This window comes from Psammomys obesus, unplaced genomic scaffold (assembly GCF_907164565.1).
Source record: "Psammomys obesus unplaced genomic scaffold, mPsaObe1.curated_primary_1811, whole genome shotgun sequence".
NCBI lineage: Eukaryota > Metazoa > Chordata > Mammalia > Rodentia > Muridae > Psammomys > Psammomys obesus.
In genome coordinates this window covers 16,558,877-16,571,540 of record NW_026596088.1, presented here as the reverse complement: position 1 = coordinate 16,571,540, position 12,664 = coordinate 16,558,877, and the positions used below count along the sequence as shown (strand labels likewise).

The 12,664-nt window shown below is 36.9% G+C and overlaps 1 protein-coding gene across 3 annotated transcripts in view; it reads right to left on the bottom strand.

Moving 5' to 3' along the window:
- Sbf2 (SET binding factor 2) overlaps positions 1 to 12,664 on the bottom strand; it is a 335,395-nt gene that overhangs the window by 159,617 nt on the left and 163,114 nt on the right. For all 3 annotated transcript variants that reach the window (XM_055627308.1, XM_055627306.1, XM_055627307.1), the window contains 5 exons: positions 9,647 to 9,755; positions 6,538 to 6,651; positions 2,623 to 2,700; positions 1,362 to 1,475; positions 768 to 896 (listed from right to left, as the gene is read on the bottom strand). In XM_055627308.1, coding sequence (XP_055483283.1) covers positions 768 to 896; positions 1,362 to 1,475; positions 2,623 to 2,700; positions 6,538 to 6,651; positions 9,647 to 9,755 — 544 coding nt within the window. The remainder of the gene's footprint in view (positions 1 to 767; positions 897 to 1,361; positions 1,476 to 2,622; positions 2,701 to 6,537; positions 6,652 to 9,646; positions 9,756 to 12,664) is intronic.

Here is a 12,664-nt window from a genome sequence, read left to right as displayed (position 1 = left end):
CTTTGTCTTCAGGACAGAAGCTCTGCTCCCCTCTCCTTACCTGTGAGTATTTAACTATCTACAAGACAAGCCACCATTGGGAAGAGGTAACAAAGCCTCTCTCTAGGTTCCAGGAGTGACTTTCTTTGATGGACATCAGGAACTTCAAAATCTATTGGTTCCAAATACAGTGGTGTTTCAGTAACTAAAATATAAATGAAATTCACTTTCCTGTCTTTTATAATGCACTTCAGTGAACATATAATAAAATGATAAATGAAAAGTACACTAAAAAAAGAAAGCACAATAAATGTAAAATAGTGTCCTAGTCATCTATTCTATGTCTCCCCTTATATGGTCAAATCCTTGAAAAGATAGAGACTACATATTTGTCCCAAACATTTCTAGAAGATGGTTATTATTGATTATAGGAATGCTATAAATTTAAATTACAGCTCTATGACATTGATGGACTAAATGTAAATGCAATTTAGAGTCATATATCTGTGCATCAAGTTAGACCCAGCTGCAAACTGACAACTGTATTTAAAAACTGAGTTTTATTTATATAAGCACTGTCCAATTTTCAAAAAGATCTAAGAGACTATCTAATCTTAGTTGTTAAAAAATTTATGTACTTCTGAAATATTCTACAATTTTCTAATTTTTCCAATTAACATTATAATTATCACAATTTTATATACATAACAGATTACAAGGTGTTTAAGAATTTGAGTAAATGTTAATGGGTTTTGCTTTAAACTATTAGTCATTGATAAGAACTGTACCTCATCAAAGAGATCACAGGCTCTATAGGGAGGTCCTCTTTCTGAAACAAAACCTGCAAATGCCATTCCATTGAGCACTTTAGTGAGGAAATCATTCTCTACCAAGCCACGCTGCCCCAAGAATGCTGTCTGTAAAGAAAAAACAAACAAACAAACAAAAAAAGTGAAGTGATAATTTCACTGGGAAATGGACAAATGGTTAAAATAAAAAATAGAAAAGTTAAAAAAAATAGAAAAATTGATGATTGCTTGAATGCCGTTAGGTATTCTAACTATTGTCATGAAATATATTTTTCTCAAACAGTTTTATTTGGTACCTGAAATATTACAGGTATTGGAAAGAAAAAAAAATGAGTTCATCTAAAAGACAGGAGGAAAAAATCACATATTAATTCTCAACTTATACTTGATAACACTTTAATAAGAGAAAAATCAATTTTAAGCTTACATATTCTGAAGAAAAACATGACACCAGCTCTATTTGTCACATAACACAGACTTTAAGTGCATTTAAAAATTTAATTCAATACACATGGCTAACAGTGGGTATACCGAGTGAGTGCTCTAGACAGGCAACCCGGCACTGTGTCTTACTTTGTGAAAATGTATCACGGGCTCAGCATGGATCCGTATGAGCTGGAGGCATGACCTATATCCTTGGAAGAGTTGTGCAAATAACCTAAGGAAAACTGCGCGTACTTCTTTATCCTGAAAATGCAAAATGAAACATACAGGTAATTTAATTTTAAACAACAAATTAAATAAGAAAGGAAGGAAGGAAGGAAGGAAGGAAGGAAGGAAGGAAGGAAGGAAGGAAGGAAGGAAGGAAGGAAGGAAGAGAAAAGAAAAGGAAGAAAGAAGAAAGCTTGTGTGAGCAGGTGGGCATGCTTCCCATGCTCATCCATCCTGGCAGTGAGAGGCCCGTAAGAGTCTACCTATCCTTGGGTGAAACTGGTTTGCTCTTTCTAGTGAACCAAACAGTTTGATGCTAGCGCATACAATTTTCTTCCAGAGGAAAAATAGGTAGTCAGAGAAAGAAATATATGCCAAGACATTTGATTTTTATATCTGCAAAAGATATAGTTATGAATATAAAAGGGAAAATCTCTCAAAGACTGTATTTTAAAGGTTTATGAAATTCTTCCAACATTTATCCAAATTATAAAAATCTATTCTTATTCTAGTAAAACATGATTTAACACTAAGTCTTCCAATCCAAGTTCTTACAGAAACAGTTTTAGAACTGTTAAAGAAAATTATGTATTTATTCAGTCAATACCTTATTTAACTGATAAAGAAATAAAAGTCAAGAATGCTTAAGCCATTTTTTTTCCCAGAGGACCAGAGCTCTGTTAAGTCTCCTACTGGCCCCATATTCACCTCTAAGACATGAACCAGGCACAAAAAAAAGAGGATTGTCTGCTGTCCCTTCACTCTCTTATGACTGCTGATCAAAACTCCTTTTGGCATATTTACTCCTCAAACATAATTCTCTCCTATAATTCAATGTTTTTTTTATTATTTCATTTTTCTATGTATCCCCCACCCCACTGGAGATTTAGCTCTGTGGTATAGCACACACATAGCATCAATAAGGCACCGGGTTTGATATATAACACTACAAGAACAGAGGAATCCATTATGCTGAGTGGTCTTCCAGGCTATAGCTAAGGCTCTCGTTTCTTTGCTGTCTGTACTCTTGTCTCCTAAAGAAAAAAAAGTCAAATCCTCTCTCGTAGGCACATTGCCATACAGCATCTTCTGAGGGTATTTCTAACTCAGCTACTTCAGCAAACCTAAAAATAAAAGCACAACACTCTTTAAAAGCATCAAATTTGAACATTAAATTTCTTACCAGCATTTTTGAGTGGGATAAAGCTGTTCGTGGAGGAGGGAAGGCATGATCTGCTACTTCCAAATCAGGGTGCAAAATCTAAAGTAAGCAAATTTATTATATATGTTATCTAGGATTAATAAGACTTACATTTTAGTTTGGGGGGGCATTAGGTGAACTATCAGTACATGTTATTAGATTATATTCCCACCATGAGATACAACTCAACTGATATAATTTTTACATGAACTGTTGTGGAAAATCTCTAAAATAAAACATTATATTAAAAAAAAAGTCCATCCAGTTACGGTGCATGCTTTTGATTCCAGTACCCAGGGAGGCAGAGGCAGGCGAATCTCTGTGAGTTCGAGGCCAGCCTGGTCTACAAAGCAAGTCCAGAACAGCCAAGGCTATACAATGAAACCCAGTCTTGGGAAGGGGCGGGGGGGCTAAAAACAAACAAAGAAACGAAAGACCTCCTATGAACTGGGGAGCTCAAGGGGTTAAGAGTACTTGCTGTTTTTGCAGATGAGCCAGGTTTAATTCCCAGCAACTACAGGATGGCTCACAACCATTTGTACCTCCAATTTCAGGGGTTTTGACACCCTCTTCTGGTAGGCACACATGTGGCATGAAGACAAAATATCCATACACATAAAATAAACATTAAAAGACCAACTAGAAAAAAATTATATACTATTGGCTCACTTGTTTGAAAATAAAACAACACAAACAAATAAATGCACACACGGAGATAAACATACATCTAAGTATATACAGTTCTCAGAGAACATATACCAAATTATAAAACATTACTCACTTCTAGGTAGGAACCTGTTGAAAGCAGTGCTATATAGCTATGCTGCTACTTAATAGAGGCTGACTTTATATCTTATAATATGAAAATTAACAGATGACATAGAACAGAGAGCCCAGAAATAAATGCATAGATACAATCACTGATTTTTTTTTTGACAGAAGTGTCATAAAACAGGTATTATAGAAAAGATAATAACCACTTGAAAAAAACGTGCTAGGAAATCATATACACATATCAAGGAATGATTTAAGACCCCCCTCTCTTGTTCTGTATAAAATTTTTTTAAATGAAGTAAAAACCTTAACCTAAGATGTAAAAGTTTAAAACTGTCAGAAAAAAACATAATGAAAAATACTTCAAGATCTATTCACAGGCACAAAGAAAGTTCTTCTGAAAAGGGCTCCATGGTTCAGAACTGATTTGAAACTACATGAAATGAAAACATGAGTAGAGAGAGGAGACGGCCTACAGAATTAGAGAAAACCTTTGTAAGCTGCATATTAAACCCAGAAGTCAAATCTCAAATATATAAATTAGTCAAATGTTAAACACCAATAAAAACAAATCATCCAGTGAAATACTCAAATGGCTAATAAATATTTGAAAAAGAATGGGCAAGATGCTTAGCAATCAGAGAAACACAAATTAAAAGCTGACTGAGATCCCATTTCCCTCAAAGTTAAAGTGACTATCATCATGACAACAAATGACAGCAAATGCTGGCAAAGACTCAGGGGGGCTGGGGCTTCAATCACCATGCAAAGAGTGAAGCTGGCACAGCCTCTATGTAAATCAAGGTGGAAGTTCATCAAAAAAGTGAAGTAACAAAATAAAACAAAACCTACCATCAGACTTATCTGCACTACTCTTGGAGTATTTACCTAAAATAATCTACATCAGTAAACCACACTGTACTTGCACACCCACGTTTACTGCAGCACTAGTCACAATAACTAAGACAGGGAACCAGTCCAGATGCCTGTTAACGAATGAATAAAGTAAATGTGCCACGAAGTTTACTGCCTACAAAGAATAATTAAACATAATTAAATCATGCTATTTTAAGTAAAATGAATGGACCTGTATATCACCATGCTAAAGTGTTTTAAGTAAAAAGCAGATAGACAAATAGCATGTGCTTCTCTCATAAATTTGTTATCCAGATTTACATAAAAGTAGAATGGGGTTATGTGAGGGGGAAGGGAAGAGAAAGGAAAATAAAACATAGTAATGGGAGAGAGACAGGCATGTTTTCTCTTATATATATGAAATCAAGACTTAAACAGATGGAAGAAGAGAGACCACTGTCATGGGAGTAAGAGGTTCAGTGAGAAAGGGGAGGAAGGTGAAAGAAGATAATGGGGGTGAAGTAAGCAAAGTACAATGACCGTATGATAGTGTCATAATGAAAACATATCTTGTATGCTATCAAAAATTAATTTATAAATGTTTTTAAAGTGTGGGGGGGTGCTGGAGGAAAAGGTCAGTGATTAAGACACTTGCTGCTCTTCGAGAGGATCTGGGTTTGTTTCCCAGAAACTACATGGTGGCTTACAACCAGCAGCAACTACAGTTCCGATACCTTCTTCTAGTTCTCTCAAGCACTGCACACATATGGTGTACATACATATATGCAGGCAAAAAATTCATACCCATACAGTAAGAATTAAAAATCTTTTAAAAGCATACTGAGAAAAAAAAGAAGAGAAAGCACAACAAACTAACTGAAATACTAAGGGGAGGAAGAAGCTGTTAAGCTTTGCATTTCAGAAGAGGGTAGACTGTGATGAGCCTATGAACACTAAGTAACGTGAGAAATACAAGGGACAGCTCCCTGGGAAAGCTGAAGAAAAAGGTTAGCATTTCAGCTAGGCTTTGAAAGTCAGGAAGCTGAAGAGTGGCTGGGGGCGGGGGAAAGAGGACTAAGCAAGACTTGCACAGAGGAACAGATGAGGTTCTGCCAAGTATCTAACACATTATGTTTCTGCAGATCATTTTGAGGTTGGGGTGAGGGCACACATCCATAACTGCAGATTCATGGAATGCTGTTGCAGTAGGGTTGCAAGTGAGATACCAGCCTTAGCAATTTAGTGAGACCCTGTCTCAAATAAAATTAAAAAGAGCTGGGATGTAGCTCAATAGGATGCCAAGCATATACAAGGCACTGAGTTCAAACCCCACACCACAAACACAAACAAAGGTTATTCACAGTATATTGAGAATGCATCAAAATACTCAAATAATCCTTAAAATGAATACAAACCTGGCCGTAGTGGTGAAGACCTGTAATGCTAGCACTCTGGAGTCTAATGTAGGAGGGCTGTGAGTCAGAGGCCAGCTTGTCAGACACAGTGAAACCCTGTTGCAAACTAAAACTAAAACATCAGCCCTAATTACAAATCATCCAGGCACTCCTATACTATCTTAATGTTTTGGTGCCTTTGAAGTCATTCGTGGTTCTTATTCGGTTCTAGTCATGTACTGTCATTTGATTATAACTATTTAGTAACCAAACAAACCTTCTATACTTGTTTTTCAAAGTTCCTCTATTATATCCATTAAATCTGATCTCTTTTTGGTTCTTATTGGACAATATACACTGCTCTTACTTTCATGACATATACTGTACACTATAGCTGGGATTAAAGACGTCCACCACCACACTGGTAGGGAATCAGGGATCTCTGAGGGAGAGTTTTATCCTATTTTTACAGTATTTGGTACATAATATCTACTGCATAACTATATTGAACAAGAAAAAAAATGTTCTTTATATAACTACCTAGTAAGTGAATTCTCTTCTAAAGACTGTAAAAGAATACAGTTGTTTCAAAAATAGGATTCTTTAAAATAATTACACTAAAAAAAATAATTACACTCTAACAGGGTGTGGTGGTATATACCTTTAATTTCAATTCCTGAGAGGCAGAGGTAGGTAAGATGAAGGTCAGCCTAGTCTACATAATAAGTGTCAGACCTACATAGTGACAGAATGTCTTAATATAATGTGTAAACATGTATACACATGTACATAATTACAGACAATGTTTTATAATTCCTGTTATCTTAGTTTCATGTTTAAATCACGAAAAATTACCATGAACAAAGAGTCATACCAAAGAAAGCGCTGCTTGAGTCTGATGAAGAAGCGGCTCCGGGAGTGAAGAGAGGTGAATGCATTCCGGAATTTTAATAGTGCCTCCGTCCAAATCTGCTATGATTACATCTAACTGAAAAAGGTTTAAGAAATTAACCATAATTCATAAAATATATATTTGTTGTTAAGCAAATTAACTGGCCTTGACTAACTCAAATTGAGAAAGAACAAATTGAGGAGTAGGTTCTTGGCTATCATGATAAGTTCTGACTTAGAACTTCCTCATTACTTTACATCCCAACTCTGAAATAAGGTATTGTACATGAGTACACTCCTTCCAGTGGAGAAGGAAAAAATGGTACGGGCACTTCTGGCCCTTCAAGATAGGAGTGTCGCAGCTCTTCTATTCCTCCTCCTTCCCATAGGGAGAAACTATGAACTGGTACTAGGCTAACATTAGCCATCCAGATGGTGACACTACCTGCCGGGACTGTAATAGAAAAAACAAGCAGGAAGGACGCTTGGATGGTCAATGATGCTATGGAACAATTGTACTTAAGACACACTAGTGAATTTCTATGAAGTACTACATGCTAATAATAACACTCCATGGTAACTGAGCCATTGCATTTGGATTCCATAGGAATCAATAAAGAAAGCCATGTGTATCTGTCTAGATGCAAATGATGGTATACATCTGCAACTCCAGCACTAGGGAGGCAAAAGGATAAACCCAAAGCTCTGTAATGAATTCAAGTTTGTGATCAATCTGTGATACGTAAGACTCTGTCTCAAAAACCAAGACTAAAACAAACTAAAAAACTACCCCAAACTTGATTTGTAGCATTTCAAAATATTATAGTTAAAAAACCTTACATAAATAGGAAAGATTTTGATAATGTGATTGTAACTCATTCTAATTTATTTATTAAAATGTAAAGAAACCTACAACTGGCAACATTTGGTTTGTTCTATCTCAATATTTACTTGTATTAAAATTATTTACAAATTATATGGGGCCTAATTTTAATAAACATGCTAATTAGCTTATATATTTTATATGATAATACTGACATTAAACAGAACTAAATATGAAATAGTGTTAGGAGGACTGGTTGGTATAACGTGGGGGTCTTGCCTAATCCCTCAATAGTGTCAATGACATTTCTGATACAGTTCAAGCTGGATTACTGTACAAGAAGCACCAAAGCTTCCTTCTTTGTGCATTTAGAACAGAAACAACATTATAAAGCCTTGTGGATTATAAATGTCACGTAAGCAAATCCTTTTGGTAAAAAAATTTTCTTACTCTCCCTGAAAAGTCGTACAGTCTGCTCCCTGCACTTCAGTCACAGTGCTTCAGAGCACACTCCTCATTTCACACTAGGGATTCCAGCCCATTACTTGGCAGCTCTTTATTATTATTATTAATTGCAGTTTTTTCAGTTTGTATCCCAGCTGTAGTCCCCTCCCTTGTGCCCTCTCAATCCCACCCTTCCTCCCTCTTCTACTCCCTTACCTTTCACCCAGTCCACTGATAGGGGAGGTCCTCCTCCCCTTCCCTCTGACCCTAGCCTATCAGGTCTCATCAGGACTGTCTGTACTGTCTTCCTATGTGGCCTGGTACTGCCGTTCCCCCACTCAGGGGGATACTTGGCAGCTCTTAAATCTCGAGGTACACCCAACAGAAGTTTGTTTCTGTGTCGATTATACCCACGGATGCTATTTTAGTCTTTAATAGCTACAAACAACCTTCCTCCCTGTGACAGTCCTTAAATATTGATCTTTAGCTATTAAATTATTACCTGAGACGATTTCCTCAGAAAACTGCAGTTTCTAAACTTTTGATTCTGATGTCCTCTGATGCACACTGTTATAGTACCACCAAAAGCATGATATCCAAAATCAAATTATTCTTGAACTAGCTTTAACTTTCCTTTAGTCACATGGATTAAGAATTTGGTGGGAGCTCAAAGTGAACTTGAGTTCCAGTAAATTTAAACTCTGCAAACAATTTTATCTTGTTGGTTTTTAGGCAATGTATATCGGCAGGTATCCATTTAAAACACTAATGAGCGAAGCATCCGTAAGAAAAGTACAAATAAAATAATGGACTAGTGCTCCTTTACTATCACCTACAGCAGCAGTTCTCAACCTGGGGGTTGGCAATCCCTTCCAAGTCGAGCAACCCTTTGACAGGGTCACCTACAACCATCAGAAAACACAGCTATTTTCATTATGATTTGGAACAGTAGCAGAATTATAGTTATGAAGTAGCAACAAAAAAAAAATTTATGGTTGGGGGTCACCATAACATGAAAAACTGTATTAAAGGGTAACAGCATTAGGAAGATTGAGAACCATTGATCTGCAGGAATACAGAATTCCTCATATGAGAAATACAGTAAGATAAATCTGATCACTACATAAGGGTAGGGCTGGGTTTTTTTTTTTTTTTTTTTTTTTGAGTGAAATATAGTCAGGAACATTGATTTTCACTTTATACTGCTCTGCTATAGAAGGGCTGTTTAAGAACATTGATTTTCACTTTATACTGCTCTGCTATAAAAGGGCTGTTTAAAAGCGAGACATGGCGGCACATGCCACCACTTACTCAAAAGGCTGGCGCTGAGGAACTGTTGTGAGCTCAGGAATTTGAAACTATCCCAGGCCACACAGCAAGACCCTGTCTTTTGTTGTCTGAAACATACCATAATAAGACAACTTTCAGGAGTTGGTTCTTGACTTCTACTTTGTTTGAGGCGGTTTCTCTTATTTCTGCTCCACCTGTTTACATCAGGCTAGCTGACCTGTAACCTTCCAGGTGACTCTCCTTTCTCTGCCAGGAGTGTTGGAATTACAACTACTACTGTAATAAACTCGGGCCAAGCATTTTTATCCACTGAACCATCTTCCCTGTCTAAAGCCATCTTATTCATAAATAACTATATCAATGAATACATTAATTTTTCTTTCTCACATACTTACAAAATTAAATATATTTCGATTTCTTAATGTATTTTTCCTTATAGTCTTTCTTTTTTATGGGAAATACACCATATCTGAAAGTAAAAATGATGTGGAAACCTTGTAAGACAACTCAAAATCTGAACATTTTAGATACTTACAAGCTCATGGACATCAGTTTTAAAGATGGAGTGTACTCCAATGATGAAAGGAGTTGGAGAACTCAAAACTTCTAGTAGCTGAGCCGGCAGAATGGGAATATAAGGGTAACTGGAAATAATAAAAGTATTTCATCTATGTTATTTTCCCACAGTGTGAACACATCTCCCTTTACTTCTGTGCAGTCTGGACTGTAAAAATGTATTTATTAATTCTATGAAGAATTTTATACCATATATTTTGATCATATTCACCCTGACTACTCCCAAACTCCTCCCAGATACCTATGCCACCCCAGCTCTGTCTTTTTAAAAATTATTTATTATTTATTTGAATTTCATACAATGTATTTCTATCATAGTCATTACCATTTCTTTCAGATCCACCCTACTTCCTTGTCCCCTAACTCTGTGTTCTTTTGTTGTTGTTGTTGTTGTTGTTTTTTTCAGTCTGAATTTAAATTTATATATATTTGGAAAATATCAAGTAGGCCTTAGGTGGTGGTACAGACGTGGGTGGGTTTCTATGAATTCATGGCTGGTCTGGTCTACATACTAAGTTCTAGGCAAATCAAGGTTAAGTGAACATATGAATTCCCAACAGTTGTGACAGCACGTACAAAGCCTGTGCAAGCCCATGACAGACAAAACCACGGCATGAAGATGGGAACTAGGCATTCAACCCTATCTCTAGCCATTCAGCTACTGGCAAGTGTTAGCTGCTGGGAAAGGGAGAGATAGTTTTCTCTGTAAGTGTAGCCTTGCTAAGTCCACCATCCTCCAGTGGGAGACCACACATCCAAGAATATTTGGGTAGCACAAATTGGTTTAGAAAGCTCTTTTATTCAAAAGTATACAAGTATACAACAAGGACATTTGCTCAACCATGTTTGTAGTAGCTTTATTTGTAATAGCCAGAACCTGGAAACAGCCCAGATGTCCCTCAACGGAGGAATGGATACAGAAATTGTGGTACATTGACACAACGGAATACCACTCAACAATTAAAAACAAGGAAATCATGAAATTTGCAGGCAAATTGTGGGAACTAGAAAAGATCATCCTGAGTGAGGTATCCCAGAAGCAGAAAGACACACCTGGTATATACTCACTTACAAGTAGATATTAGACATATAATATAGAATAAACATACTAAAATCTGTACACCTGAAGAAGCTAAGCAAAATGGAGGACCTTGGGAAATATGATCAATCCTCATTCAGAAAGGCAAACGGGATAGACATCGGAAGAGGGAGAAAACAGGGAACAACAGGGCCAAAGCCTACCACAGAGGGCCTCTGAAAGACTCGACTCTACCCTGCAGCATATCAAAGCAGATGCTGAGACTCAGAGCCAAACTTTGGGCAGAGTGCAGGGAATCTTATGAGAGAAGGGGGAGATAGAAAGACTTGGAGAGGACAGGAGCTCCACAAGGAGAGAAAAAAAAATCTGGGCACAGTGATCTTTTCTGAGAGTGATACTCCAACCAAGGACCATTCATGGAGATAACCCAGAACCCCTGCACAGATGTAGCCCATGGCAGCTCAGTGACCCTAGTAATGGGAACAGGGACTGTCTCTGACATGAACTGATTAACCTGCTCTTTGATCACCTCCCCCTGAGGGGGGAGAAGCCTTATCGGGCCACAGAGAAGACAATGCAGCCAGTCCTGATGAGACCTGATAAACTAGGCTCAGAGGGAAGGGGAGGAGGACCTTCCCTATCAGTGGACTAGGGGAAGGGCACTAGGGGAGGAGAGGAGGGAGGGTGAGATTTGGAGGGGACGAGGGAGGGGGCTACAGTTGGGATACAAAGTGAATAAACTGTAATTAATTGAAATATAAATAAATTTAATTCAAAAAAGTTTTTTTAAAAAGTATACAAACTTGGGTGGGTAGAGAAGAATGGATCTGGGAAGTGTTTGTGTGGGGATATGATCAAAACATGAATGGAACTCTCAAAAAACTAATAAATATTTTTTTTTGCACTTAAGAACTAAAAAAAAATATGTTTTATTGGCATGATTGTTAGCACTAAAGTGCTAAAGGAATGATTTTCAAAATCTCAATGTTTAAGATGCAATCACAGAAGCCTTAAAAAAGCTGGGCAGTGGTGGCACACTAACTTTGATCCCAGCACTTGGGAGGGAGAGGCAGGCAGGATTGCTGGGAGTTCCAGGTTAGCCTGGACTACATAGAGAAACCCTGACTTGAAAAACAAAACAAAACAGAAAGTATGATCACAGATACTAAAGCACAAAGTAAATGGAACGCAGATAAAATTCCTTCTCCTTCCTCCTAAGCAAGTCTCTTTAGACTGCTCGCTTTTAAAGCATTCTTCTTTTCTAAAAATGATTTGTTTATTTTTATGCACAGTGGTGTTTTGCCTACACAGAGGTCTTTGTGAGGGTGTCTGATCCCCTGGAACCGGGTTATAGACAGTTGTGAGCTGCCATGTGGGTGCTGGGAGTTGAACCTGAGTCTTTTGGAAGAGCTACCAGTGTTCTTAATCACTGAGCCATCTCTCAAGCCCCTAAGTATTGTGCTTTCTGCAGACTCCTAATATCAGAGAGGAGCGCTACTATCAAGAAAATGTAATGATTTGTTATTTAACACTGTTTATTGTTATTGATGCTTGCATTCAATAAACACATAGATTAAAATTTTTTATGAAAATTCCAGAGGAGACTGATGTGAAATTTTATCTAGTGTTCATGAACTTAAGTTTCTGGGACATTAAAATTATCAAATTAAGCCAGAGTAAAATATTTTACCTGTAGTATGACCTGCCACCAAGGCTTACATTTTTAAAAATTGAAAAACAATTTCTCTCATGGAAATATTTTGGATATATAATATACTCCTTAAAAATAAATGAGAAAATTATAATGAACAACTACCAATGCATAACCATGTATGTCTACAGACTTAATGTTTTATTCTCTATGTTATTGTGAAATCATACCATTTATATACAAACAACTTATGAGGTAGCTAAAACAGATAAAGATTCTTAATTAAC